We start from the raw sequence: 22,692 nt of genomic DNA, 5'->3' as shown, positions 1-22,692 counted from the left end.
AACCCCCCCCCTCTCCCTATTAAATTTTGGGAACCCCCGGGAGGCCCCCCCCCCCCCCCCCCCCCCTGAGGGACGATCGCTTTGGGCTTTCACCCAACTGCCTGTATTAGTATTCGGACTCGGACTCGGGCTCGAACTCGGACTCGGACTCGGACTCGGTCCCGGTTTCGGACTCGGACTCGGTCTCGGTCTCGGTCTCGGTCTCGGTTCCATCTCGGACTCCATCTCGGGTCCATCTCGGACTCCATCTCAGACCCCATCTCGGGTCCATCTCGGACTCCATATCGGACTCCGTCTCGGTCCATCTCGGACTCCATCTAGGACCCCATCTTGGGTCCATCTCAGACTCCATATCGGACTCCGTCTCGGTCCATCTCGGACTCCTTCTCGGACTCCATCTCGGGTCCATCTCGGACTCCATCTCGGGTCCATCTCGGACTCCATCTCGGACTCCTTCTCGGGTCCATCTCGGACTCCATCTCGGGTCCATCTTGGACTCCATGTCGGGTCCATCTCGGACTCCACTTCGGACTCCAACTCGGGTCCACCTCGGACTCCACTTCGGACTCCAACTCGGGTCCATCTCGGACTCCACTTCGGACTCCAACTCGGGTCCATCTCGGACTCCACTTCGGACTCCAACTCGAGTCCATCTCGGACACTTCCACATGTCATGTGTTGGTCCTTTTGGGTCCCTTTTTGGAGCCTCGCTTTTTGCTCGCTTCGTGCTCGTTCCTCGAGCACTTCGTTGGGAGTTCCACTCCCGCTCTTGACTTTTCAAGTCGGAGCTTTTGGTCCAAACGTGTTACGCTTGTTTGGCTCTCACTTCGGCCACTACCACGTGGCGCCCTTCCGGCTCCACTTTGGGGCCTAGGGATTTTGTGTCTCACACTAGTGCCATTCCATATTTAGTAAGTTTCGAGCTTGTCCCAAAGACTAACTCCTGATACTAAGGACTAAGGGAGGCTTGGGGTGAAAGCCCAAAGCGTGTGTTCCCTAAGGGGAGGGGGGGGGGGGGGGCTGTAGGGGGTTCCAAATATATAATAGGGATAGTGGTTGGAATGCATGTCCGACCACCTGAGATATTAGTTTGGCTCCCGTTGAACTGTGTCGCTCCTTGTTCTGTGTCCGGCTTGGGTCTAAGCCCAAGCTCCACGCTACTCTAGTCGGTGGGGTACCCTCCTCCTCGCGTTAGGCCACCGGTATGCCAAAATTGTGCCAGACTCTGTCTAACACCATTTTGCATGCAAGTGCTGGATACGGGGAGTTGGTGCTTGTGGGATTGTAACGGACCCTCGTTTCGTAGTGCAACGGGTTTGGAGTTCGGCTCCAAATTCAGGTGCACTACACCAAATCTCCCATATTTATGGAAATCTACAAAGTGCATAAAAACAAGATGCACTGGTTAATAAATGTGGATGGATGTGTTTTCTTGGAAATCACAATAATCCTAACAGCTATCCTAAAAGGCAAAGTTCTTTAGAGGAAAAATAAGCACATGCTAAATACTCGGATCTACACAAGAATTTACAATAAATTCCCTTAATAGAATCACAATGATCTATACTAGAGATATAACCAAGTGCTGTGAAATAATTTCCCTTGAAGGGAGCCAAGGCCTTATGATGCCTATGACACATCTTGTCAACTTAGCTTTCGCACACCAAAATCACCTCCAAAAAGACCTTTTTTTTTCTGATCCAAAATAAGAATGGCAAATTTGAGGCTGAATAGAAACCTCTACACTACTCATTCGTAAAAGCTACCAAAATGAAACTAATGAAAGTCATCAAACTAAACAACTTCATCATCTACTTGGGGAACAGAGTATAGAGATAGGTTTGAGGAATCCCTATGGGTTTCTCATGCTCATCTTTGTGGTGTAATTTGTACCTTTTTTACTTTGAGTAGAATTTTCTTACTCGACTTGCATGATTAGGCAGATATGATTTACTCTGCCTTTTCAAATATACATTTAGGTACATGGATGATCTTGTATCGATGAACAATCCTATGATCCTCCGCTTCCTTGACTTTAATCAAATCAAATCAAAAGGAAATCCATTCTAGATATATCCACTATGATTCCTTGCCATGCAAAATGAGATGGAAAATCCATTTATTGGCACTAATGGCTTACTCATAAATCTGTCAGCTCATTTCTTGAGCCTTCAAATCCAAATCATATGGGTTGATGATACTTTTCTAACAACAAAATACAATAAGTGCAAATCACTTCCATTCCAAATCTCGATGTACATCCATCAAGATTCTAATTACCCTACTTGCATGACTGATGCTCGTGAGCCAATGTACTCAGGTACATGTCCGAGCTGCAAATCACAAGTGACTTTCAAGGACTAAATCTAGAGAACATGCTCAACTTTATTGCTTTTCGTTGCCTTATGAATTTCACCATCTAGTCCAGTCACTATCATTTTGTCTTTTTTCTATGGGGGCAATTAGATATTGGATCAGTCAATATCACAAACACTACCTAAGTAGAGTCTATAAAAGCCCCTTGTGTTGCCGAATTAAGTTTTGGTGCTTTGGCCATAAAGAGTTCTTACAGGCTGGGGGTGAAGAGAAATGTAGAAACTGAATCATTTGTACCTATTTTTGTGCAGCCAAGAAAGTGGTAGTAAGATTCCTTGCGACCTTAGTAGTGGGTGTGAGCTCGTTTTGAGCTAGACCCAAACAAACACTTCATTAGCACTACTCATTCTTGTGATGCACAACAAAGTAGCTGTTGATCCTGGTGTGGGCGAGGAATGCACGTGGTTGTGCCAGTGCACAACCTTGCAGTTGCCCACTTGCTCTACTTGTGGATGCACTCCTGGAGAATGCAGCAATGGCAGATACAAGCTAAAAACCCTAATGTTAAGGTTTTCCCTATTGCTTCATACCTTTTCCATGGCCATGAAGTCGAAGAAATATAACTTGTAATTAGGTTTGCCTAGCCAAACAGCATGTTTCTCAACGCAAGATTCTGCAAAGAATCCAAAGTTTTGTTTTTTACCATACTACGTCTACTCATATGTCCCATATCATGTTGATGGGATAATAGAGTTTTCTGTAAACAAGACTTTTTTTAAAAAAAATCCTTTATTATCAAACCATGGAGTTTGTCCTATTGTGGGAATATGAAATTTGTGTTGTATTTTCCAATTGTCAAATAGAACACAAATCTAATTAATGGTTCACTTATGCTATTTGTTCTAAGTGCAACCAAAGAATTCATGGTAAGTTTAGGGAACATGTTCTTTTGTTGTTCTCTATCCAAAAAGGCATAGAAATTGAATCTATTATGTTTCAATAAAATGCCTAAAAAGTGGAATGCATTGAGTAAAGGATAGAAATTTCTATTCCCAGTCTAAGTTTGCCAAATCATCAAGATGTGGTGGGTGATTGGCCAGTTCTCTCCAAATGTTAAAGAGAATGTTAAACACTGTTTGTACTGGTGTTAATGGGCCAGTCAAAATAATCTAGTCTAGACTACGAAGGATAAATTGTCTTAGTGCAAATCGATGGAATCTATTTGCCACGAAGCACTCAATAAGATTATCAATCTCAAGGACAATACCACCAGTAGTATTAATTAGATAGAAGAGTGCAAAAACCTATCCTAAGATTACTTTAGATGCATTTACAACCTCATTTCATTCTTAAATCTTAGCTTTGTACCTTTACAAAAATGAGAGATAGAGCTAGCGATAATCCTCATCTTCCATGATATAAGTACCCCTTGGACACCTAAACCATAAGAGGTGACATTGGAAATGTTTGGAGATATCATTTTGGTTGTGATTGATACTGGGTTACTGAATGGATAGTCCTACGCCCTAGACAAATGTACTGGAAATGGCCTAATTGATCTGCTTAACCATAAATCCCACAGGTCATAAAATATTCTTAGAATATTTCTCCTTCATGAATGACAACTTTGAGAACCTATATAAGTTTTGCATAAAAGGAGTTTAATGCAATACAACCATAGAAAAAAGATGTGCAAATAGCAACATTAATATTGCGACAAAAGGTCAAAGCAATATAGATTTCTCACATAACAATACAATTATGAAAATAAAAGAATGAGAATATAACAAACAACTCAAATTATATAACAATACGGCTTTAGAATTCAATTGTCCCCTTTCTTGGGAATATCATCTAAGTCATAACTAAAATTTGAAAACACTCTCTTCACATCATCTTCAGGTTTTCTTCATAGTATTGTGGGCTTTAGATAATTTTGCAGCATGTGAGAGATCTTGCTTACACTTTGGACTTGTTAGATAGTTTAAAGATTCATTCAATGTTCCATGTGAGCAAATTTGAAGCATGTTTACATTTTGGTGATGTCGTGGATTAGTTCATCATCTAGGTCTTAGAGATTGATGCTAAAAAGGCTGGTGTAGCTAATATTTTTGCTCAAAAATTGCTGAAAACACATTAAAAGACAAGTTAAAAATTGTTTGTTTAGTGGAATGGATATTTTATAGATGAAGCTATGTGGGAAACTAAAGATGACATAAAGAGAGTGCTTTCAAGTGTTGAATGACATTCCTCAAGAAGGGGAGAATTGAGTCCTATAGCTGTATTATTATATAATTTGAGCCATTTGTTTTATTCTCATTCTTTTATTTCTATGACTGTATTAATTTATTTCTTTTGTGGCTGTTTATTACAATGTTGGTATTGCTATTTGCACATCTTTTCTTCATGGTTGTATTGCCTCAAACTCCCTTCTATAAGGTTCATTTAGCTTCTCAAGACTACTGTTCATGGCTGGTTCATGAGGGAGAAAAGAATAACATAAACCACAAGAATATTCTGAAAATATTTTATAATCTGTGGGATTTAAAGCTGGAATGCCTTTTAAAGGTTGATTTGGAAATCCTTAATAAAATTGGTAAAATCTTTAACCTTTTTAATGTTGCTTTAAACTTTAGTAATTTAGCATTTTTGCCACATGATAACATTATCAAGAGTCTTTTCTTTTTTGTTATAGCCATCATCATTAATGATACATCAGGATCTATATCAAAGATCTACTAGATATAAATGAAGCAAACTTTAAGCTAACCTTTAATGAGGCCATAAAATAATCTCAAAATATTCCTGTGGTTTGTGTCCCAAGACAAACGACTGCTTGAGGACCATGGTTTGACCTCTCTGGATGCTTGATTTTTTCCAGACAACCTTAGCTGGAGTAAAGGATTTCTTCCAACCACGAAATCAGATGGGAATTAATTTGAATAAACTTAAAGATCGTGAAGGTATAGACTCACAAGAGCACTTTCAGTCCTGTTTTATTCCAATGCCTGGTATCACCATATGGCTGCAGATGTTAATATCAAATAAGTAACCTAATGAACAGAAGGCTACAGTGGAGACGACCTGACGAACATCTGTCGAGACGCATCCATGAATGGCATGCGGTCAAAGATTGCTGCAAAGACAAGGGACGAGATAAAGAACATGAAAATGCGATGTGCGATTTTGAGGAGGCACTGTCCAAGATCTCAAGAAGTGTACGAAGGTAGACATTGAAAGGCACGAGAAGTGGCTCGCAGAGTTCAGTTCCGCCTAAGTTTGTCAACAGCAGCACCGTGAAAGCTACCAAGGTACGTTTTCGCTCTCACAAGTTTCATTCATTTGCTGCCTGCCAGGAACACGTAAGTTACTGCATCTTGCTTGCCGAGTTGCTTGACCATCTTTGCAGCTAGTGCTCCGTCCTCATAGTTTCTGTGGCTCCTGCAGGCAGCAAGGAGGCATCGCCACTCGGACGCATCTGGCATGTAAGGCATGCAGAGGATGAGATCTCGAGCATCAACCAAGCGTCCCGCCCGCCCGAGAACATCGATCATACACCAGTAGTGTTGCTTGGTGGGCCGGATGCCAAAGTCCGAGATCATCGACATAAAGTTGGCTCTACACTCGGACACTTCCCCGGCGTGACTGAAAGCGAGCAGGACAGAGAGAAAGCAAGCCTCGTCTGGAACATCTACAAGCTTCATCGCATGGAAGAAATGGAACGTGTTCCTCTCCCGGGCACAGAGGCTGAGCAGGACACTCCAGGAAACCAGACTCGGTGATGGGATCGTATCAAACAGCTTCTTGGTGGTGTCTAGGCGACGATCGTTTCTCCCGGCGTGAGCAGGTAGCATCGTCGTCCAGGATATGGAATCCTTGAGCGGCATTTGGGAAAAGAGCTGGCTGGCGGAGTAGAAATCTCCCTCGACGAGATGAGCCGAGAGGAGTGAGTTCCAGGAAGCGAGACTATGGTACGGCATGTCTTTGAAGATTTTCTTTGCTTCGTTTGCGAGCTCATGCTCACCGTACATTGTCAGCAGGACGTTCCAGGAGACCACATCACGCTGCGGCATTTGATCAAACAGGTGCTTCGATTTCTCCAGATGACCGTTTCGGGCATTTGCGGCAAGAACAGTGGTGCAAGAAACAAGATCATGCTGGGGCATTTTCTGGAAAACTCGGTTTGCCGCTGCTAAGTTCTCCTGCTGGGTATAACCAACGAGCATGGTGGTCCAGGATATCAGATCTCGCCTTGGCATCTCAGCAAAGACGACGTTTGCTTCTTTGGTATGACCAATCTGGGCACAAGCGCCAAGAATGGAGTTCCAAGAGATGAGGTCTCTCTCGGGCATCTCCTCAAAGGTACTTCTCGCGTTTTCTATCTGACCACCCTTTCCATAGGCTGACAGGAGTGAATTCCAGGCAACGAGATTCAGCTGTGGCATAGCATCGAAAGTTTTCTTGGCGGCTATGGTGATCCCGCTCTGGGCATACGCAGCGAGCAAGGTGGTCCATGAAACCAAGTCCGGCTCGGGCATACCAGCAAACACTCGCTCCATCTCTTCCAGGCTTCCAGCACCGGAGAAAGCAGCTAGCATGGCATTCCAGGAGATCACGTCCCTCCCCGGCATTCCTTCGAAGACCTTTTTGGATTCTTCGATATGCCCGTTCTGGGCATACGCGAGCAGCATAGTTGTGGAGGCCACCAAACTCCGAGACGGCATTTGGTCGTAAAGTTCTTTGGCTCGGGAGAGATTTGCAGCTCCACCGCTCCTGCAGAAGATGGCCAGCATAAAATCCCAAGAGTAGGAGTTCCTGGAGTTGTTCATGGACGCGAAGATCTTGGAAGCGTCCTCTATGCTGCCGCAAGCACCGAACATCTCGATGAGCTTGTTGAGAATGAGAGTGTCGGAGCTGAGGCTGGCTCCGCTGGAGAGAATCCGAGCGTGGAGCTCCCGGGCCTTGGGAAGCGTCCGGCAAGACTCAATGAGCTCGAGACACTCCTTTCGATCCATTCATTCACAGGTATGGATGAAAGAAAACGTTGTAACTTAGCTTTGCTTGTCTCGCAGGGCGAAGGTGTTGGCCAGGAGGACGTAGCCAGCTCCATCCCGCGGATCCAGATCGAGAACTCCTTGCGCAGCTCGAGATCCATGATCGACATCGCTGTGGCTCCTCGACGCTCCAAGCAAGCTCCTCCACTCGAGAGAGTCGGGAGCAAACGGCATGGTGGCGACGAGGCTCTCGGCGTCACGTAGAAAACCAGCACGGCCGAGGAGATCGACCATGCAGCGGTAGTGCTGCCTCGCCGGCCGCACGCCAAAGTCGCCACTCATCGACGCAAAGTAGCTCTTCGCCAGGAAAACTCGTCCCAGGTGGCTGCAAGCGATGAGCACCGAGACGAAGCTGAGACGATCCGGAGAGTCAAGCAAGATCGCGTTTCCTTCCGCAAAGAGATCGAGCGCTTCGCTCGAGTGGTCATTGTACGTGTAAGCGGCAAGCATCGAGTTCCAGGAGACAAGGTTGCGCTCCTCGGGCATTCGATCAAAGATGCGCTTGGCCGTGGCGATATGCCCGTTCCGGGCATACGAGGAGAGAAGTGCGTTCCATGACACAAGATCATGATCGGGCATTTGCTCAAACAATCGCTCGACTTCTTCGATGCGACCATTGAGTGCGTGCGCTGCGAGCATCGCGTTCCATGCGACGAGATCTCTCTGCGGCATTGCATCGAACATATGTTGTGCGTGGTCGATGTGCCCGGCCTGGGCATATGCGACGACCATCGAGATCCAGGACGAGGGGCTTCGCTGCGGCATAGACTCAAAAATTCTCTTCGATTCTTCGGGATGCCCGGACTGGGCATATGCTGAGAGAAGCGAGCTCCAAGAGATTGGGTTGTGCTGCGGCATTGAATCAAAGCACGACTGAGATTCCCTGATTGATCCGTTTTGCGAGAATGCTGCCAGCATTGCGTTCCAAGAAACTTGGTCTCTTTCGGGCATTTTCTGGAATATTTCTCGCGCTTCGTCCAGATGCCAGGACTGGGAGTATACGCACAGCAGCGCCGTCCACGTCACTAAGTTGTGCTGCGGCATCTCCTCGAACAGGGTCTTGGCATATTCCGTGGCGCCGGACTGGGAATATGCGTTTAGCAGGGCCGACCACGATACCATGTTCCACTCTGGCATTTGTGAAAAGATTTGCTTTGCCGCGTCAGGATGCCCATCCCGGGCATATGCCGCCACCATGGCAGTCCACGTCACGAGGTCCCGGAGCGCCATGTCATCAAACATCGACTTGGCGCGCTCCATTTGGCCGGTGCTGCCGTAGGCGTTCATCATGGCCGTCCACGACACGAGATTCCGGCACGGCATGTCATCGAAGATTTCCCTCGCGGCTATGACATGCCCCTCCTGCGCAACTGCGGACAGCACGGTTGTCCATGAGACAACGTCCCATTGGGCCATGTGGCGGAAGTGGGCGCTTGCCAGCTCAGCATGCCCGTTCTGGGCATATGCCGCCAGCATGGCATTACACGCGGCGAGATCGGGTTGCTGGATGGAATCAAAGACATCCTTGGCCTCGAGAATATGCCCGTTGTGGGCATATGCTGCAAGCATCGCGGTACACGACGCCACATTGTGCCGCGGCATTGCCTGGAATATCCTCTGGGCATCGTCCAGATGCCCATTTCTGGAGCACGCAAAGAGGGTCATATCCCAGGTAAAGGAGTTCTTGTATGACATGGAGTGGAAGATTTCTAGGGCGTGGTGGGCGCTACCGCATTTGCCATACATCTCTATGAGCTTGTTGTGGAGGAAGAGATCTTGGGGAAGAACTAGGTCTGGCTGGAGCTTGCGATCGATCTCCTTGGCGGCTGGGAGGGATTTGCACGCCAAGATGAGCTTGAGGCACTCGTTCTTGTCCATCGGGATTTTAGGGTTCTTCTGGGGGTCGCGAAGATATTTGGGGAAATGCTGAGAAGGGGATTGCGATCGCTCGCGGTTCTCTCCAGGTCGGCGGCAGCGCCCGAGGGTTCGCAGCACTGCGCGGCGCTGCTGGCGGCATTGTCGAGCAGGGATCCAGATGCGTCGCTACGGGGGCTGGATTTTGTGCCCAGCGCCTTCTCGCTGGGCAAGGCGCTCGAGAGGTCTCCCAGCGCCAATGCCGCGCTCCAATGCTTCGCGTGGGCGTCCGGCCTGCCCGGATTTCGCCATGGATTCCAGGCCTGCAACGCGCTGCTCGTGGCGCTGATCAAGAACGGCCGCCACAGGGAAGCGCACGGGATTTTCGACTCCCAGCTCAAGAGTCTCGCCCCGCCCGATGCCTCCAGCTATGGAATCCTCGCTAACGCCTACGTCCAGGCCGGGGATCTCGATGCCGCCGTGAAGCTCTTGCGCGATCTCCCGGCCTCCACCACGGCCAATCTCGCCACCTATCTCTGCGTCATGATGGGCCTCTGCCGCGGCAAGCGATCCATCGACGCGATTGGTGTGCTTCGCGAAATGCAAAAGAGGAACGTCGTGCCGGAGCTCGCGACGTATCTCATGCTCATCGAGGGCCTGGGAAGGGATCACAGGGTGAAAGAGGCCTTCGATCTCTTCCAAGAGATCCATGCTCGAGGATTCACTGCCAAGGCCTCGAGCTATAGCTACATTGTTTGCGGCCTCGCGAAGTATGGATACTTTGACGAGGCCGTGGAGCTCTTCGAGGAGATGATCCGGAGGAAGGTGGCGCCGCCGCTGGGGTCATGCATTGGGATCTTGAATGGCTACTGCCAGGATGGAGGGAAGATGGAGCAGGCGATCCAGCTCTTCCGGAAGATGGAGGGCGAGTATGGTTGTCCTCCAAACACGTACGCTTACAACGTTCTTCTCACGGGATTGAAGAAGAAGGATGGAGTGGAGGAGATGAGGGAGATGTTTTTGGAGATGAAGGAGAAGGGCTGCGAGCCGAATCTAGTCACGTACTGCACGTACATTCTCGGGCTGTGCAAGGCCGGGAGAGTCGACGATGCGATGGTGGTGAAGAAGGAGATGATCCAGAAGTCTTGCTCACCGGACAACGTCGTCTATAGTATCCTCATCAACGCGTTCTGCAAAGTCGGGAAGATCTACGAGGGCGAGAAGCTGCTGGCGGAGATGCTGGAGAAGAAGCTCCAGCCGGACGTTGTGTGCTTCAGCTCGCTCGTCGATTGCCTGGACAAGGCTGGTCGATACGGCGACGCTTATCGGCTCTTCCGGAGGATGATGGAGCAAGGGTGCAAGCCGGATGCTGTCATCGCGTCGGTGATGCTGGACTCTTTCACGAAACGGGGAGAAGTAGCGCAGGCTCTGGAGCTCGTCGACGAGTTCGTGGACAGGGACTTGCCGCTGCCATCGGCGGGATCTATCAACCAGCTCGTCAAGAGGATTGTGGTGGGGGACAAGGTGGAAGATGGCGTCCGGCTACTCAAGACGATGGCTTCCAGAGGCTCCAGACCTCTGCAGTGCTCGTATGCGACTTTGTTGAGGGAGCTCTGCCGGAGGAAAAACGCTGTCGAGGCGCTGGAGCTGGTGAAGGAGATGCGAGCGGCTGGCTACACGTCCGTGGATCTCTCGTGCGTGATCGAGATGCTGTGCAAGATGAAGATGGTGGACGAGGCCCGGGGGTTGTACGAGGAGATGAAATCCTCGCAGCAGCAGGAGCTCCTCCCGAGCGTCTCCACTTACAACATTCTTTTGGAGCGCTTGTGCGGCGAGGGACGGCTGGGCGATGCCAAGGACTTGTTCCAGGAGATGATCGAGAGCGGCCGGATCCCCGACGTGAACTCTTACGAGATCTTGGTGGAGGCGCTGTGCAAGGCCGGGAAGATCTTCCAGGGGCACGAGCTGTTCAAGCAGCTCATCTCGCTGGGATTCATTCCCAGCAGCGAGATGTGTGCTACGATCGTCGACGGGCTTTGCAAGCACCAGTATCGAGAAGAGAAAAGCGAAGAAGAAGCTGAAGATGACGCGGAAGAAGCTCTCAGGGAGATGATCGATAGTGGATTTGTGCCTGACGACTTGATCGGTGACGTGATCAGAGAGCTCGAGGCACGAAAGAAACGAAGAAATAACAGGAATTTTTCTTCTTAAAGTTCTTTTTGCTTGGGTTAGATGTTGTTACACTGAAAGTTTGACTGAAGCAGTGTCGTGGACTAGACTCTGGTGTTTGACTAACTAGAACAGTGTCTTTGACTACGACTTAGTCAGTCAAACAAGTAAGTCATGCACATTTACTTTCGTACACACAGCAAAACTAGTCCCTATAAAAAATGTGAGTGTCTTCATTCATTCGCAAGGAGGAGGATTCATTCACCATGATGAAGAAGCTGCAGATCATAGTGGTCGCAATCTTGGTTGTGGTTCTTAATGTTGCTTTTCATGGTGTTGCAATGCGCCCCATGGCCCAAGAGACGAAGATGGTGTACGGAGTGATCAAGGTTCCTCATTTGGAAGTTCCCGCTTCTGGGTTCTACAAGCGACCGTAATCGTTTCTAATCTCATGTGTAGCAGAAAGCTGTCACGAATAAGGCTGTGAGAAAAGCAAATTGCTGGAGGATTGCCAAACAGCTTTGCTTAAGAAGATAGAAATGCATTGCTACATATCAATGAAGAGAAAATAGCAACATAACTTAAGCTACTCAGGTTTCCTTCTCCTGCTTCTCACTCTCGTTGACATTGCTCACTTAGGACATGAATCTTGCGAGTAAGATGCTTGAGATTCTCATTCTGTTGTTTGATCTCCTCATTCTCCTGTTTGATCATCTTGATATGCTCACTTATCGCTTCAACCTGGTTACTGAAAGCCTTCAATCTCCTGCTTCTGGTTCATACTGTCAGCCACTACTCGAAATTGTCCTTGCCGACTGTTGAAGTCATTCGAGCTAAATAGTTTTCGTGCTCAGCTCGCCTTCCAACTCTTTCTTCGCCACTCCCTTTGCATCCATGAGCTGTTGGGTTACAAGGTCAGAGTAAGGTGAAAAGTCGCGACCGAGACTGTGAGAGGTGCTGGAAAATGTGCTGAAGTGAGTTGCTAAGCTGGACAAAAGTGTGCGCCACCACATCTTTTTCGGGTTCATTCGAAACCACCTCAACAAATCTCATAGCATCCCGAATCTGCAAGGAAGACTTATAGCAAAGCAAACAAAGGCCGCCAAGACAAGCAAAACTTGCAGTTTACAATGTCGCAAGCCGAGACGAGCATCTGGATCGTGAAAGTTCATGCTTTGAGTCGAGGTGGACATGGCAAAGGGAAAGTTATCTCGTGTGAAACCTTGACCGATGTCTTGGCAAGAGTTCGCGTTTTGGATTTTACGCTCTGTGCGAGGCAGCCATCAAGGCGTACAAGCCATTCGTGGAAGGCGTGAAAAAGAGAGGTATATAAAATATGGATCTGGTTATGGTTGTATTCTTTAAGTTTTTACAGGTGTGCAAAAGGCTTGCAAAGTTCTCAAGGGAAGGAAAAGATGACTTAATTCCAAAGAGTTGACGTGTGTGCACCAGTGACTGTTCTTCTCGAGTTGGAGGTCTTGGAGGAGAGCCGCGTGCAAAATGGCTACTGCCAGGACGGACAGGCGATCCAGCTCTTTCGGAAGACAGAGGACGAGAATGGCTTCACGTACATACTCTTTTCACGGCATTGAAGAAGGATTGGCGAGGATCGTCACCACCATCGCACCCGGCCTTGCAAAGCCCGAGGTTGTGGCTTCACTAGACTCGGCTGGCAGCCCTTGTCACTCGGGACAACATCGTCTTCAGCATCCCCAACGTGTACGAGGGCGAGAAGCAGCTGGCGGAGATGCTGGAGAAAGGAGATTACTTTTGCACAACCAAAAGATTAAACTCGCGATCGATCGAAATTTACATCATCAAAAGTCCCACCGTTTATCTGCCACTGCCCAAAAAGAAATAAACGGTCTAGCCAACCCACCTCTAGCCCAAAGAACCGCTACTGAAGGACACGATCAGCACCATAGATGTATGTCTCCAGCTTGTTCACCCTGCTCATCAAGGCTGCCACCTCAGCACGTGTTGCCTGGTTCTCATTTGTGAGAACCTGATTTGCATCAGCAAGAGCCCTGCCCTGCTGAGTCACTGTAGAGAGCAGTAAGCTCTGCTGCTTGAGCTCCTCATTCTGCTCGGTCAGAACCTCAACCTTCCGGGTCAGAACCTCAACCTTCCGGGTCAGAACCTCATTCTGCTGGGTCAGAACCTCAACCTTCCGGGTCAAAACCTGGCTATCCACCCTCAAAGCTTGGATCTCGCGGGTTTGCTGGCTCATGGCTGCTTGAAAGTCCTGACGAAGTTGCTCGACCCGGTTCTCGAGATTGTTGACGTGTGTGGTCTTCTCGGCCAGCTGCCTGTTCTTAGTTTGCAGCTGAGTGGCCAGCTGCCTGTTTTTGGTCTCTAACTTGCCCTCCAGATCCTTCTTTGCGTCCTCTACATCCTTCTTTGCGTCCTCTGCATTCTTGAGCTGCGAGGTCACAAAATCAAGAGAAGCATTGTACTGCTTGCTGAGACTCTCCTTCTGGGCAACAAGGCCCTTCTTCTTCAACGTTGAAACAATGAGAGTAGGAGGACGGGCAATCGCAGCCCACTGGCTCACAGTCCTGTCCGCATTGAGGAAAGCTGAAAAAAACAATAGAAAAATGAAGTTACCAATGTGTGTGATCTCGCAAGGACTACATACCTGGTGGGTACAGTGTGAGGTCCTTCCGGTCAATGCCAGTAGCCGCTGAGATCATGTTCGCAGCCTTGACTGCACAAGCAGCAATCACATCATGAGCCTTCGCACTCTTCTTGGCCAGATGAGCGAATGTGAGATCTTTCTCCGTGTACTGGATAAGCACCACGATCTCGTCGGGACCGGGAACAGGAGGAGCCTCCTCCTCGGGCTTCTCTTCGGATGTCGCCATTGCCTGGTAGCGAAAACGCGGCACGAGAAGGAGTAGCGAAAACGCGGCGCGATCATACCTTGGATGCACTGGCCCTGCCGCGCCACCTTCCAAGCGCCGACCTAAACCTAGAAGCGGAGAAGTTAACATTATATAGTGTAGCACATGGCAAATCCTCACCGTTGATCTCTGTTTTTAGGGTTCTTAGTTCTTGGACAAACAGGTCAAACTTTTTCCGCAAGTTTCAAAGAAGCGACCTGCTATTGCAACAAATCCTGTTGCTGCTTCAACGAGGCTCTCGAGTTAGCACCAATGCCGCCGCGAAGAGAATGAGAACTCCTTCCTCGGCCCCTCATCCCTGACGATGCTGCTGGAGGTGGCGGTGGCGCGAGCTTGAGTGGCGGCTGAGACTGGCCTGGCGACGAGAAGAAATCGTCCAGCTTGGTAGCAATGCCGTTGTTGTTGTGATTCTTGTTGTTGTTGATGCTGATGCTGCTGATGCTGCTGCTGCTGCTCAGGGAGGAAGCCACTCCGTATACCGCGTTGCCAGAGCTGTTTCGCGGAGGCCAATCTGCGAATGGATCGAAATCGTCTCCAAAGGAACTGCTCACGTCTGGTGCCCCGGACGAGAAGCTTTGAGTGGTGCTAGCTCCAACCGTGCCTGTGCCTGCTTTCGGTGGCCACTCCCAGTCCAGAGGCATGCCCCCTGAAATTGTTGGCGTCGGAGTTCTCTCGTTGAGAGGCCTGGCATTTGGAGTAGAAAAGTCTGGCGAGACAGGCTTCTCTGGCTTTGTCGTGGATGAGAAAATGGAACTCTCTGCTGGTGTTGTTGTCGCGGAAGAGAAGATGGCGGCAACTTGCTCAGATTTTGTGGCCGAAGAAATCGCCTGCGTTTTGGAAACTCCCGAGCTCCAGTAGTCCGCGTCCCAGCTGTTTCCCTTGGTTGACGCGGGCCCTCCGTTCATACTGATCCCTTCTTTGGCTGCCTCGCCATCCTTGAGTCCCCGCTTCTCTTCAATTTCCCTGCCGAAAAGGAAGCTTGTTATCAACTGCGGGTCCCTAGAATAGCATTGAAATGATTGGCGAACCTCAATATTTCTTTCACAAACTGCATGTACTTCGTGAATTGCTGGAGATTGAGCTGTTGAGCCGTCAATAGTGGTGTCAAGAGTGGTAACAAATGTTCGGCAGCAAATTCCACGCCAAACTGTGACAAGGCAGTGAGTCCAGTAAACTTTGCAAGAAACAAGACAGTACTTGTTTGTAACTGGCATCGGCAACCCCCAGGGTGCACATTAGAGTTGGAGCAGAATGATCCACAGCGGTACATCGTTGCAATGTTTGTAAAACTTCTTTGAATGAGTTTTTATCCAGTCGAGGGACAAGCTCACCCAGACACAAAAGTGCATTTACGCGAACCTGCAGAAAGGAACACGGTGTGAAAAAGAAAAATTCAAAGAAACCATAAAGTCTTACCGCAGCTATTGTTGTCTTCAAAGCCAGGCCGTGTATTCTGGGTAAGATCGACTGCTTAAGAATCTGCAAGCCAGTGTGACGAGGTTACCAGAAGAGATGCTGACACACCCACCTGATAATCTATTTGTTTCGCAATGCCAATTGTACGTTTTAACACTTCCTCTTGCATCCTCGCATCTGGATCATCGTATGCCCGAACGAGCATTGGAACAACACTCGTCGATAGATGTTCTGAGGTAACCTGGAACAAGTGAAAAGAACAAGCTTAAGGCAAAAGACCTTTAAAAGTGCACAAGAGTACCTTGTACCTTATTTATCAATAACGCAGCATGTTTAACCAGCAATAAAAGAGATTCGCCAGTTGCTGAGCTCAAGACAGGGAGCAATGCTGGAAGAGTCGAGGATTCAAAATCAGCCTTTTCCTGCAGCAGTATACTAAGCTCCCTAGGTGAACTCGATATATATACTTTTACAACATAGGAAAAAAAAAAGGAAACAGACCTGAGACTCGGCAATTGTAAGAACCATTGGCAGCACCATCGGAAGCATGACCACATTTCTCAGCTCCAAACAAAGCGGCGGCAATACCTGGCTTACAAACTGTTAGTAAAACATGGATTCGCACGTGGGTATGACTGCAAACCTTGTAACGGAGCACACGAGGATCGAATTCCGTCCACATGCCTGAAAGCGCTTTTAAGAAGTCAGATTTCTGGATGTTGTCTCGTTCCTATAACCATCCCAGTTGGTTATTTCTTCGAAACAGTAGCAGTAACTTACAAGCATATGATCCAAAAATCTTAGTGCTCTCAGTCTTGTATCTTCTCGGAAGAATGGGGAACCTTGATGAATAACAGAGAGAAAAAATCGGTATCACGGTTATCAAGAAAAACCTACGCGTACCAGTGAATTCTGAGGCAGTTGGTCTGGAAAGCTCTGCCGGGCTCAGCATACGTTTCAAATCATGTACAAGCTCGGGAGGAATCTTTGAAAAGCTTGCACTAGCCAGATACTGTACCTTGGCCTTGTACTGCAGAGCATATGGATTAGACATTCACATCACCTGCCAATGCTTGGAGGCCTTACCGCTCTTAGATTGTTCTTGCACAGCACCAAAGGTTCACGAGACAGGAGATGGTATATAAGGCATCCCAAACTGAAAATGTCAGAACATGATCCCGGGTTCCCATTACTTCGCGTTAGCTCTGGCGCGGTATAATTCAATGGTGGTTGCAGAGGCATCACAACTTCGTCCACATCATACTCCTGAAGACACGGATACTCAATGAGCACTTCTCACGCAAACTGGTATGAGTTACACGTACTGGATAGAGAAAAGATGCTCCCGCCCCAGCTTCAGCAGCAGTTTGTTCTACAGTCGCTGCGAATCCAAACCCGCCGAACTTCCAGGATCCACTGGATGTGATAAAAACTGACTGCGGAAGAAAACCGAATTAATTGATGAGAAGCTGCTGTGATGCACAGCCTACCTCGGGTGATATGGCTCTGTGAACAAGCTGCGCATTGTTGTGCAAGAAACTCAGAGTTTCCGTTAGCTGGAGCAGTCCGTGTTTGATCTCCAAGAGCCCAAGCTCCTGCAAAGAAGATTTACTCTTTTTCACTTATAGAAGAAACAGCATACGTACCAAGCCTCTGAGCTCTTTAGGTGTCTTTGAAACGTTTTCCAAGTTGCCAAGAACATTCGCGACCGCCGCAAAGATTGGTTCCGTCACCATCGCCATTGCCGTCTTGCTCTCGTCCAGCGCCTGGACCACTCGAAGAACTCCCGGATGCCTCAATTTGAGCATCTGCCCCGCATCAGCCCTCACAACCTCTAGAAACGCATCCTCTGCCGCCTTGGTGATTCCAATCCTCTGCCTCGTCTCCGACAAGAGCTTCTTATCTAGAACCCACACACAGACCTCAGGATTGTGAGCGTGCTCGGCCTTGTTCCTTGGCCGTCCCGAGTAGAGCTTCCACGCAAGGGCCGGACCTCCCGACCCGATCTGCTCAACCAGCTCGTAATCCTGGAGCGGCTTGGGCCCGGTCACCTCCTGGACGGTGCTCTGGACGTGCTTCTCGATCACCGCGGCGGTCTTGGCAAGCGCCTGCGTCAGGCTCTTCATGTTGAGCGCCATTGCGTGGATCTACCGATCACCTGCGCGGCGATCTAGCATAATACCAATGCGGCGATCCCAGCTCCGGCTTACATTCCACGGCGCCAGCGCCCGGCGACCTTCCTCCAGCGCTAGAACCCTAAAAATCTCTAAAACCGGGCTCACTGGAATCGAGCCGGGGCCGAAGAAAAGAATCGGCATCGCCCTAAACGAATCTTCTTAAAATTTGAAAAACAATATATGTGAATTCAAACTTTTAAAAATCAGCGGGAGGCCGGTTAATACTCCTCGCCCTCGTCTTCGCCCTCTCCCTCGGTCGAGTCCGCCCCGACTTCCTCGTAATCCTTCTCTAGCGCCGCCAGATCCTCGCGAGCCTCTGAGAATTCTCCCTCCTCCATCCCCTCTCCGACGTACCAGTGAACGAACGCTCGCTTTGCGTACATGAGATCAAACTTGTGATCCAGCCGCGAGAAAACCTCTCCGACGCTTGTCGAGTTTGAGATCATGCATACCGCGCGCTGGACCTTTGCCAAATCTCCTCCTGGAACCACTGTCGGGGGCTGATAGTTGATCCCACACTTGAATCCGGTCGGACACCAGTCCACGAACTGGATCGTCCTCTTCGTTTTGATGGTTCCCACGGCCGAGTTTACGTCCTTTGGAACCACGTCTCCTCGATACATGAGGCAGCAGGCCATGTATTTCCCGTGCCGCGGATCACACTTCGTCATCATCGAAGCCGGCTCGAAGGTTGTGTTTGTGATCTCGGACACTGAGAGCTGCTCGTGGTAAGCTTTCTCGGCGGAGATGACCGGAGCGTAGGAGGAGAGCATGAAGTGAATGCGAGGATAAGGGACTAAGTTGGTCTGGAACTCGGTGAGATCGACGTTGAGAGCCCCGTCAAAGCGGAGTGAAGCTGTGAGGGATGAGATCACCTGCAATAAGAAGCAGACCAAATGAGACTTACGTATGAACAAACATCAAGCCGAAAAGAAGCCGAGAAAATCGTCGTAAAACTAGATTCTACTTCTTAAAATGACTTTCAGCAATCGAGGAAAAAGAGTGTAGCTACTTACTTGCGAGACGAGCCTGTTCAAGTTCGTGTACGTAGGACGCTCGATGTCGAGTGATCTTCTGCAGATATCATAGATGGCTTCGTTGTCGAGCATCACGGCAACATCGGTGTGTTCCAGCAGCGAGTGTGTTGACAAAACGCTGTTGTATGGCTCCACCACGGCCGTGGAGACTTGTGGAGAAGGATACACTGTAAACGCGAGCTTTGACTTCTTCCCGTAATCTACTGACAGCCTCTCGAGCAAAAGAGAGCCCAGACCCGAGCCGGTTCCACCACCGACAGCATTGAAGACCATGAATCCTTGAAGACCAGTACAGTTGTCAGCAAGTTTTCGTATCCGGTCAAGGCAAAGATCGACTATCTCTTTTCCAACTGCGAGGCACAGAAGACACAACCATAAGAACTTGATTTCAAAGAAGATGTGTGCAATCTTACTTGTGTAATGACCTCTAGCAAAGTTGTTTGCGGCGTCTTCCTTGCCACTGATAAGTTGCTCGGGGTGGAAAAGCTGCCTGTAAGTTCCAGTCCTGACTTCGTCCACCACTGTCGGCTCAAGGTCCAGGAAAACACTCCGAGGGACGTGCTTTCCCGCTCCAGTCTCGCTGAAGAACGTGTTGAAAGCATCGTCTCCACCTCCAACAGTTTTGTCGCTCGGCATCTGTCCATCGGGCTGCAAACGTCCATAAAAGAAACCGGTTAGTCACCTCCATGATGTACAGCTCTATAAGCTAATAGCTTTCGAAGTTTTCTCAAGCACAAAGGTAAACAAAAGAAGCAGAGAGATAAGATACAAGTGTTCGAAGCGAGGAAAGAAACTGGAAGGGAAAATAGTCATCTTCTCAAGAAAAAAAACGAGTAGAAAGAGCGAGGGAACATAAAACGTTGAAAGAAAAACGAAACATCTCACACAAAACTGCAAAGAAAACAATTGCAGAGAAAAAAGCTAAAGCCCGAAAACACTTCATTTTGTCAGGGAGAAAAATAAACGAGAGAGAGACGAAAAAAGGGAGGAAAAACAACAGAAAAGATGGATCGCAATCAACCTGGATGCCATGCTCTAGACAGAAAAGCTCCCAGCAAGCATTCCCAATCTGGATTCCAGCTTGCCCAATGTGGATCGAAATGCACTCTCTCATGATTCTATGCTTTCTCTAGCAGCTGATGCACTAAAGAATGCTGGAATCTAAAGCAGGAAAACAAGAACGGAAGCTCTTGATCGACGGGCGATGGATCGAAAAAGAGCAAACGAGATCTCCCTAAAAGCTCGTCGCGCTCGCGGCTCGCTTTTTATACTTACCTGGCAGGGAGCTGTTTGGCGCGGGGGGGGGATCACGCAGTAACCGCCCCTTTCAGCCGACAACCGCGAACTGTCCCATGAACTGTCAGCCGGCATAGCCACCGAGGAACCCTAAGCCCTAGCAAAAGAAGTTCCCGCCCAAAGAACATAGAATATCCCCGCGTTTGAATTTAAACAGGAAAAGCCAGCGGGAAGGGGCTTCGTCTTTACCACTCTAATACTCCTCGCCCTCGTCTTCGCCCTCTCCCTCGGTGGAGTCCGCCCCAACTTCCTCGTAATCCTTCTCTAGCGCGGCCAGATCCTCTCGAGCTTCCGAGAATTCTCCTTCCTCCATCCCCTCTCCGACGTACCAGTGGACAAACGCTCTCTTTGCGTACATGAGATCAAACTTGTGATCCAGCCGCGAGAAAACCTCTCCGACGCTTGTCGAGTTTGAGATCATGCATACCGCGCGCTGGACCTTTGCCAAATCTCCTCCTGGAACCACTGTCGGGGGCTGATAGTTGATCCCACACTTGAATCCGGTCGGACACCAGTCCACGAACTGGATCGTCCTCTTCGTTTTGATGGTTCCCACGGCCGAGTTTACGTCCTTTGGAACCACGTCTCCTCGATACATGAGGCAGCAGGCCATGTATTTCCCGTGCCGCGGATCACACTTCGTCATCATCGAAGCCGGCTCGAAGGTTGTGTTTGTGATCTCGGACACTGAGAGCTGCTCGTGGTAAGCTTTCTCGGCGGAGATGACCGGAGCGTAGGAGGAGAGCATGAAGTGAATGCGAGGATAAGGGACTAAGTTGGTCTGGAACTCGGTGAGATCGACGTTGAGAGCCCCGTCAAAGCGGAGTGAAGCTGTGAGGGATGAGATCACCTGCAATAAGAAGCAGACCAAATGAGACTTACGTATGAACAAACATCAAGCCGAAAAGAAGCCGAGAAAATCGTCGTAAAACTAGATTCTACTTCTTAAAATGACTTTCAGCAATCGAGGAAAAAGAGTGTAGCTACTTACTTGCGAGACGAGCCTGTTCAAGTTCGTGTACGTAGGACGCTCGATGTCGAGTGATCTTCTGCAGATATCATAGATGGCTTCGTTGTCGAGCATCACGGCAACATCGGTGTGTTCCAGCAGCGAGTGTGTTGACAAAACGCTGTTGTATGGCTCCACCACGGCCGTGGAGACTTGTGGAGAAGGATACACTGTAAACGCGAGCTTTGACTTCTTCCCGTAATCTACTGACAGCCTCTCGAGCAAAAGAGAGCCCAGACCCGAGCCGGTTCCACCACCGACAGCATTGAAGACCATGAATCCTTGAAGACCAGTACAGTTGTCAGCAAGTTTTCGTATCCGGTCAAGGCAAAGATCGACTATCTCTTTTCCAACTGCGAGGCACAGAAGACACAACCATAAGAACTTGATTTCAAAGAAGATGTGTGCAATCTTACTTGTGTAATGACCTCTAGCAAAGTTGTTTGCGGCGTCTTCCTTGCCACTGATAAGTTGCTCGGGGTGGAAAAGCTGCCTGTAAGTTCCAGTCCTGACTTCGTCCACCACTGTCGGCTCAAGGTCCAGGAAAACACTCCGAGGGACGTGCTTTCCCGCTCCAGTCTCGCTGAAGAACGTGTTGAAAGCATCGTCTCCACCTCCAACAGTTTTGTCGCTCGGCATCTGTCCATCGGGCTGCAAACGTCCATAAAAGAAACCGGTTAGTCACCTCCATGATGTACAGCTCTATAAGCTAATAGCTTTCGAAGTTTTCTCAAGCACAAAGGTAAACAAAAGAAGCAGAGAGATAAGATACAAGTGTTCGAAGCGAGGAAAGAAACTGGAAGGGAAAATAGTCATCTTCTCAAGAAAAAAAACGAGTAGAAAGAGCGAGGGAACATAAAACGTTGAAAGAAAAACGAAACATCTCACACAAAACTGCAAAGAAAACAATTGCAGAGAAAAAAGCTAAAGCCCGAAAACACTTCATTTTGTCAGGGAGAAAAATAAACGAGAGAGAGACGAAAAAAGGGAGGAAAAACAACAGAAAAGATGGATTGCAATCAACCTGGATGCCATGCTCTAGACAGAAAAGCTCCCAGCAAGCATTCCCAATCTGGATTCCAGCTTGCCCAATGTGGATCGAAATGCACTCTCTCATGATTCTATGCTTTCTCTAGCAGCTGATGCACTAAAGAATGCTGGAATCTAAAGCAGGAAAACAAGAACGGAAGCTCTTGATCGACGGGCGATGGATCGAAAAAGAGCAAACGAGATCTCCCTAAAAGCTCGTCGCGCTCGCGGCTCGCTTTTTATACTTACCTGGCAGGGAGCTGTTTGGCGCGGGGGGGGGATCACGCAGTAACCGCCCCTTTCAGCCGACAACCGCGAACTGTCCCATGAACTGTCAGCCGGCATAGCCACCGAGGAACCCTAAGCCCTAGCAAAAGAAGTTCCCGCCCAAAGAACATAGAATATCCCCGCGTTTGAATTTAAACAGGAAAA

General features: G+C 48.8%; 7 protein-coding genes across 7 annotated transcripts; 1 reads left to right on the top strand and 6 right to left on the bottom strand.

Annotated features, from left to right (window-relative positions):
- Positions 1-5,654: 5,654 nt before the first annotated feature.
- Positions 5,655-7,331, bottom strand: LOC112349951 (pentatricopeptide repeat-containing protein At4g02750-like). The gene has a single exon (XM_024685253.1). It carries the CDS (start codon positions 7,329-7,331, stop codon positions 5,655-5,657), a length of 1,677 nt encoding a protein of 558 aa, XP_024541021.1.
- Positions 7,332-7,367: 36 nt separating this feature from the next.
- On the bottom strand, positions 7,368-9,248 carry LOC112349950 (pentatricopeptide repeat-containing protein At4g02750-like). The gene has a single exon (XM_024685252.1). The coding sequence runs from the start codon at positions 9,246-9,248 to the stop codon at positions 7,368-7,370; it is 1,881 nt and encodes a 626-aa protein (XP_024541020.1).
- Positions 9,249-9,293: 45 nt separating this feature from the next.
- On the top strand, positions 9,294-11,830 carry LOC112349949 (pentatricopeptide repeat-containing protein At1g62910-like). Its single transcript, XM_024685251.1, has 2 exons — positions 9,294-11,393; positions 11,642-11,830. Exons 1-2 carry the CDS (start codon positions 9,294-9,296, stop codon positions 11,828-11,830), a joined length of 2,289 nt encoding a protein of 762 aa, XP_024541019.1.
- A 1,460-nt stretch (positions 11,831-13,290) lies between these two features.
- LOC112349948 (chromosome partition protein Smc-like) lies at positions 13,291-14,338 on the bottom strand. The gene is made up of 3 exons (XM_024685250.1): positions 14,316-14,338; positions 14,032-14,260; positions 13,291-13,970 (listed from the first exon to the last, which is right to left on the bottom strand). The coding sequence occupies exons 2-3, from the start codon at positions 14,255-14,257 to the stop codon at positions 13,291-13,293; spliced, it is 906 nt and encodes a 301-aa protein (XP_024541018.1). The 5' UTR covers positions 14,258-14,260; positions 14,316-14,338.
- A 52-nt stretch (positions 14,339-14,390) lies between these two features.
- LOC9647525 (SCY1-like protein 2) lies at positions 14,391-17,979 on the bottom strand. Its single transcript, XM_002980196.2, has 14 exons — positions 17,359-17,979; positions 17,203-17,307; positions 17,038-17,148; positions 16,799-16,978; positions 16,616-16,742; positions 16,493-16,554; positions 16,356-16,442; positions 16,214-16,300; positions 16,021-16,134; positions 15,825-15,953; positions 15,713-15,775; positions 15,494-15,655; positions 15,325-15,443; positions 14,391-15,259 (listed from the first exon to the last, which is right to left on the bottom strand). The coding sequence occupies exons 1-14, from the start codon at positions 17,848-17,850 to the stop codon at positions 14,497-14,499; spliced, it is 2,601 nt and encodes an 866-aa protein (XP_002980242.1). The 5' UTR covers positions 17,851-17,979; the 3' UTR covers positions 14,391-14,496.
- Positions 17,980-18,063: 84 nt separating this feature from the next.
- Positions 18,064-20,040, bottom strand: LOC9647524 (tubulin alpha chain). Its single transcript, XM_002980195.2, has 4 exons — positions 19,948-20,040; positions 19,340-19,574; positions 18,906-19,276; positions 18,064-18,764 (listed from the first exon to the last, which is right to left on the bottom strand). The coding sequence occupies exons 1-4, from the start codon at positions 20,038-20,040 to the stop codon at positions 18,108-18,110; spliced, it is 1,356 nt and encodes a 451-aa protein (XP_002980241.1). The 3' UTR covers positions 18,064-18,107.
- Positions 20,041-20,415: 375 nt separating this feature from the next.
- Positions 20,416-22,348, bottom strand: LOC9647523 (tubulin alpha chain). Its single transcript, XM_002980194.2, has 4 exons — positions 22,256-22,348; positions 21,648-21,882; positions 21,214-21,584; positions 20,416-21,072 (listed from the first exon to the last, which is right to left on the bottom strand). The coding sequence occupies exons 1-4, from the start codon at positions 22,346-22,348 to the stop codon at positions 20,416-20,418; spliced, it is 1,356 nt and encodes a 451-aa protein (XP_002980240.2).
- Between the last annotated feature and the right edge of the window lie 344 nt (positions 22,349-22,692).

This window comes from Selaginella moellendorffii, unplaced genomic scaffold (genome assembly GCF_000143415.4).
Source record: "Selaginella moellendorffii unplaced genomic scaffold, v1.0 SELMOscaffold_44, whole genome shotgun sequence".
NCBI lineage: Eukaryota > Viridiplantae > Streptophyta > Lycopodiopsida > Selaginellales > Selaginellaceae > Selaginella > Selaginella moellendorffii.
This window is presented reverse-complemented; position numbering and strand designations above follow the sequence as displayed.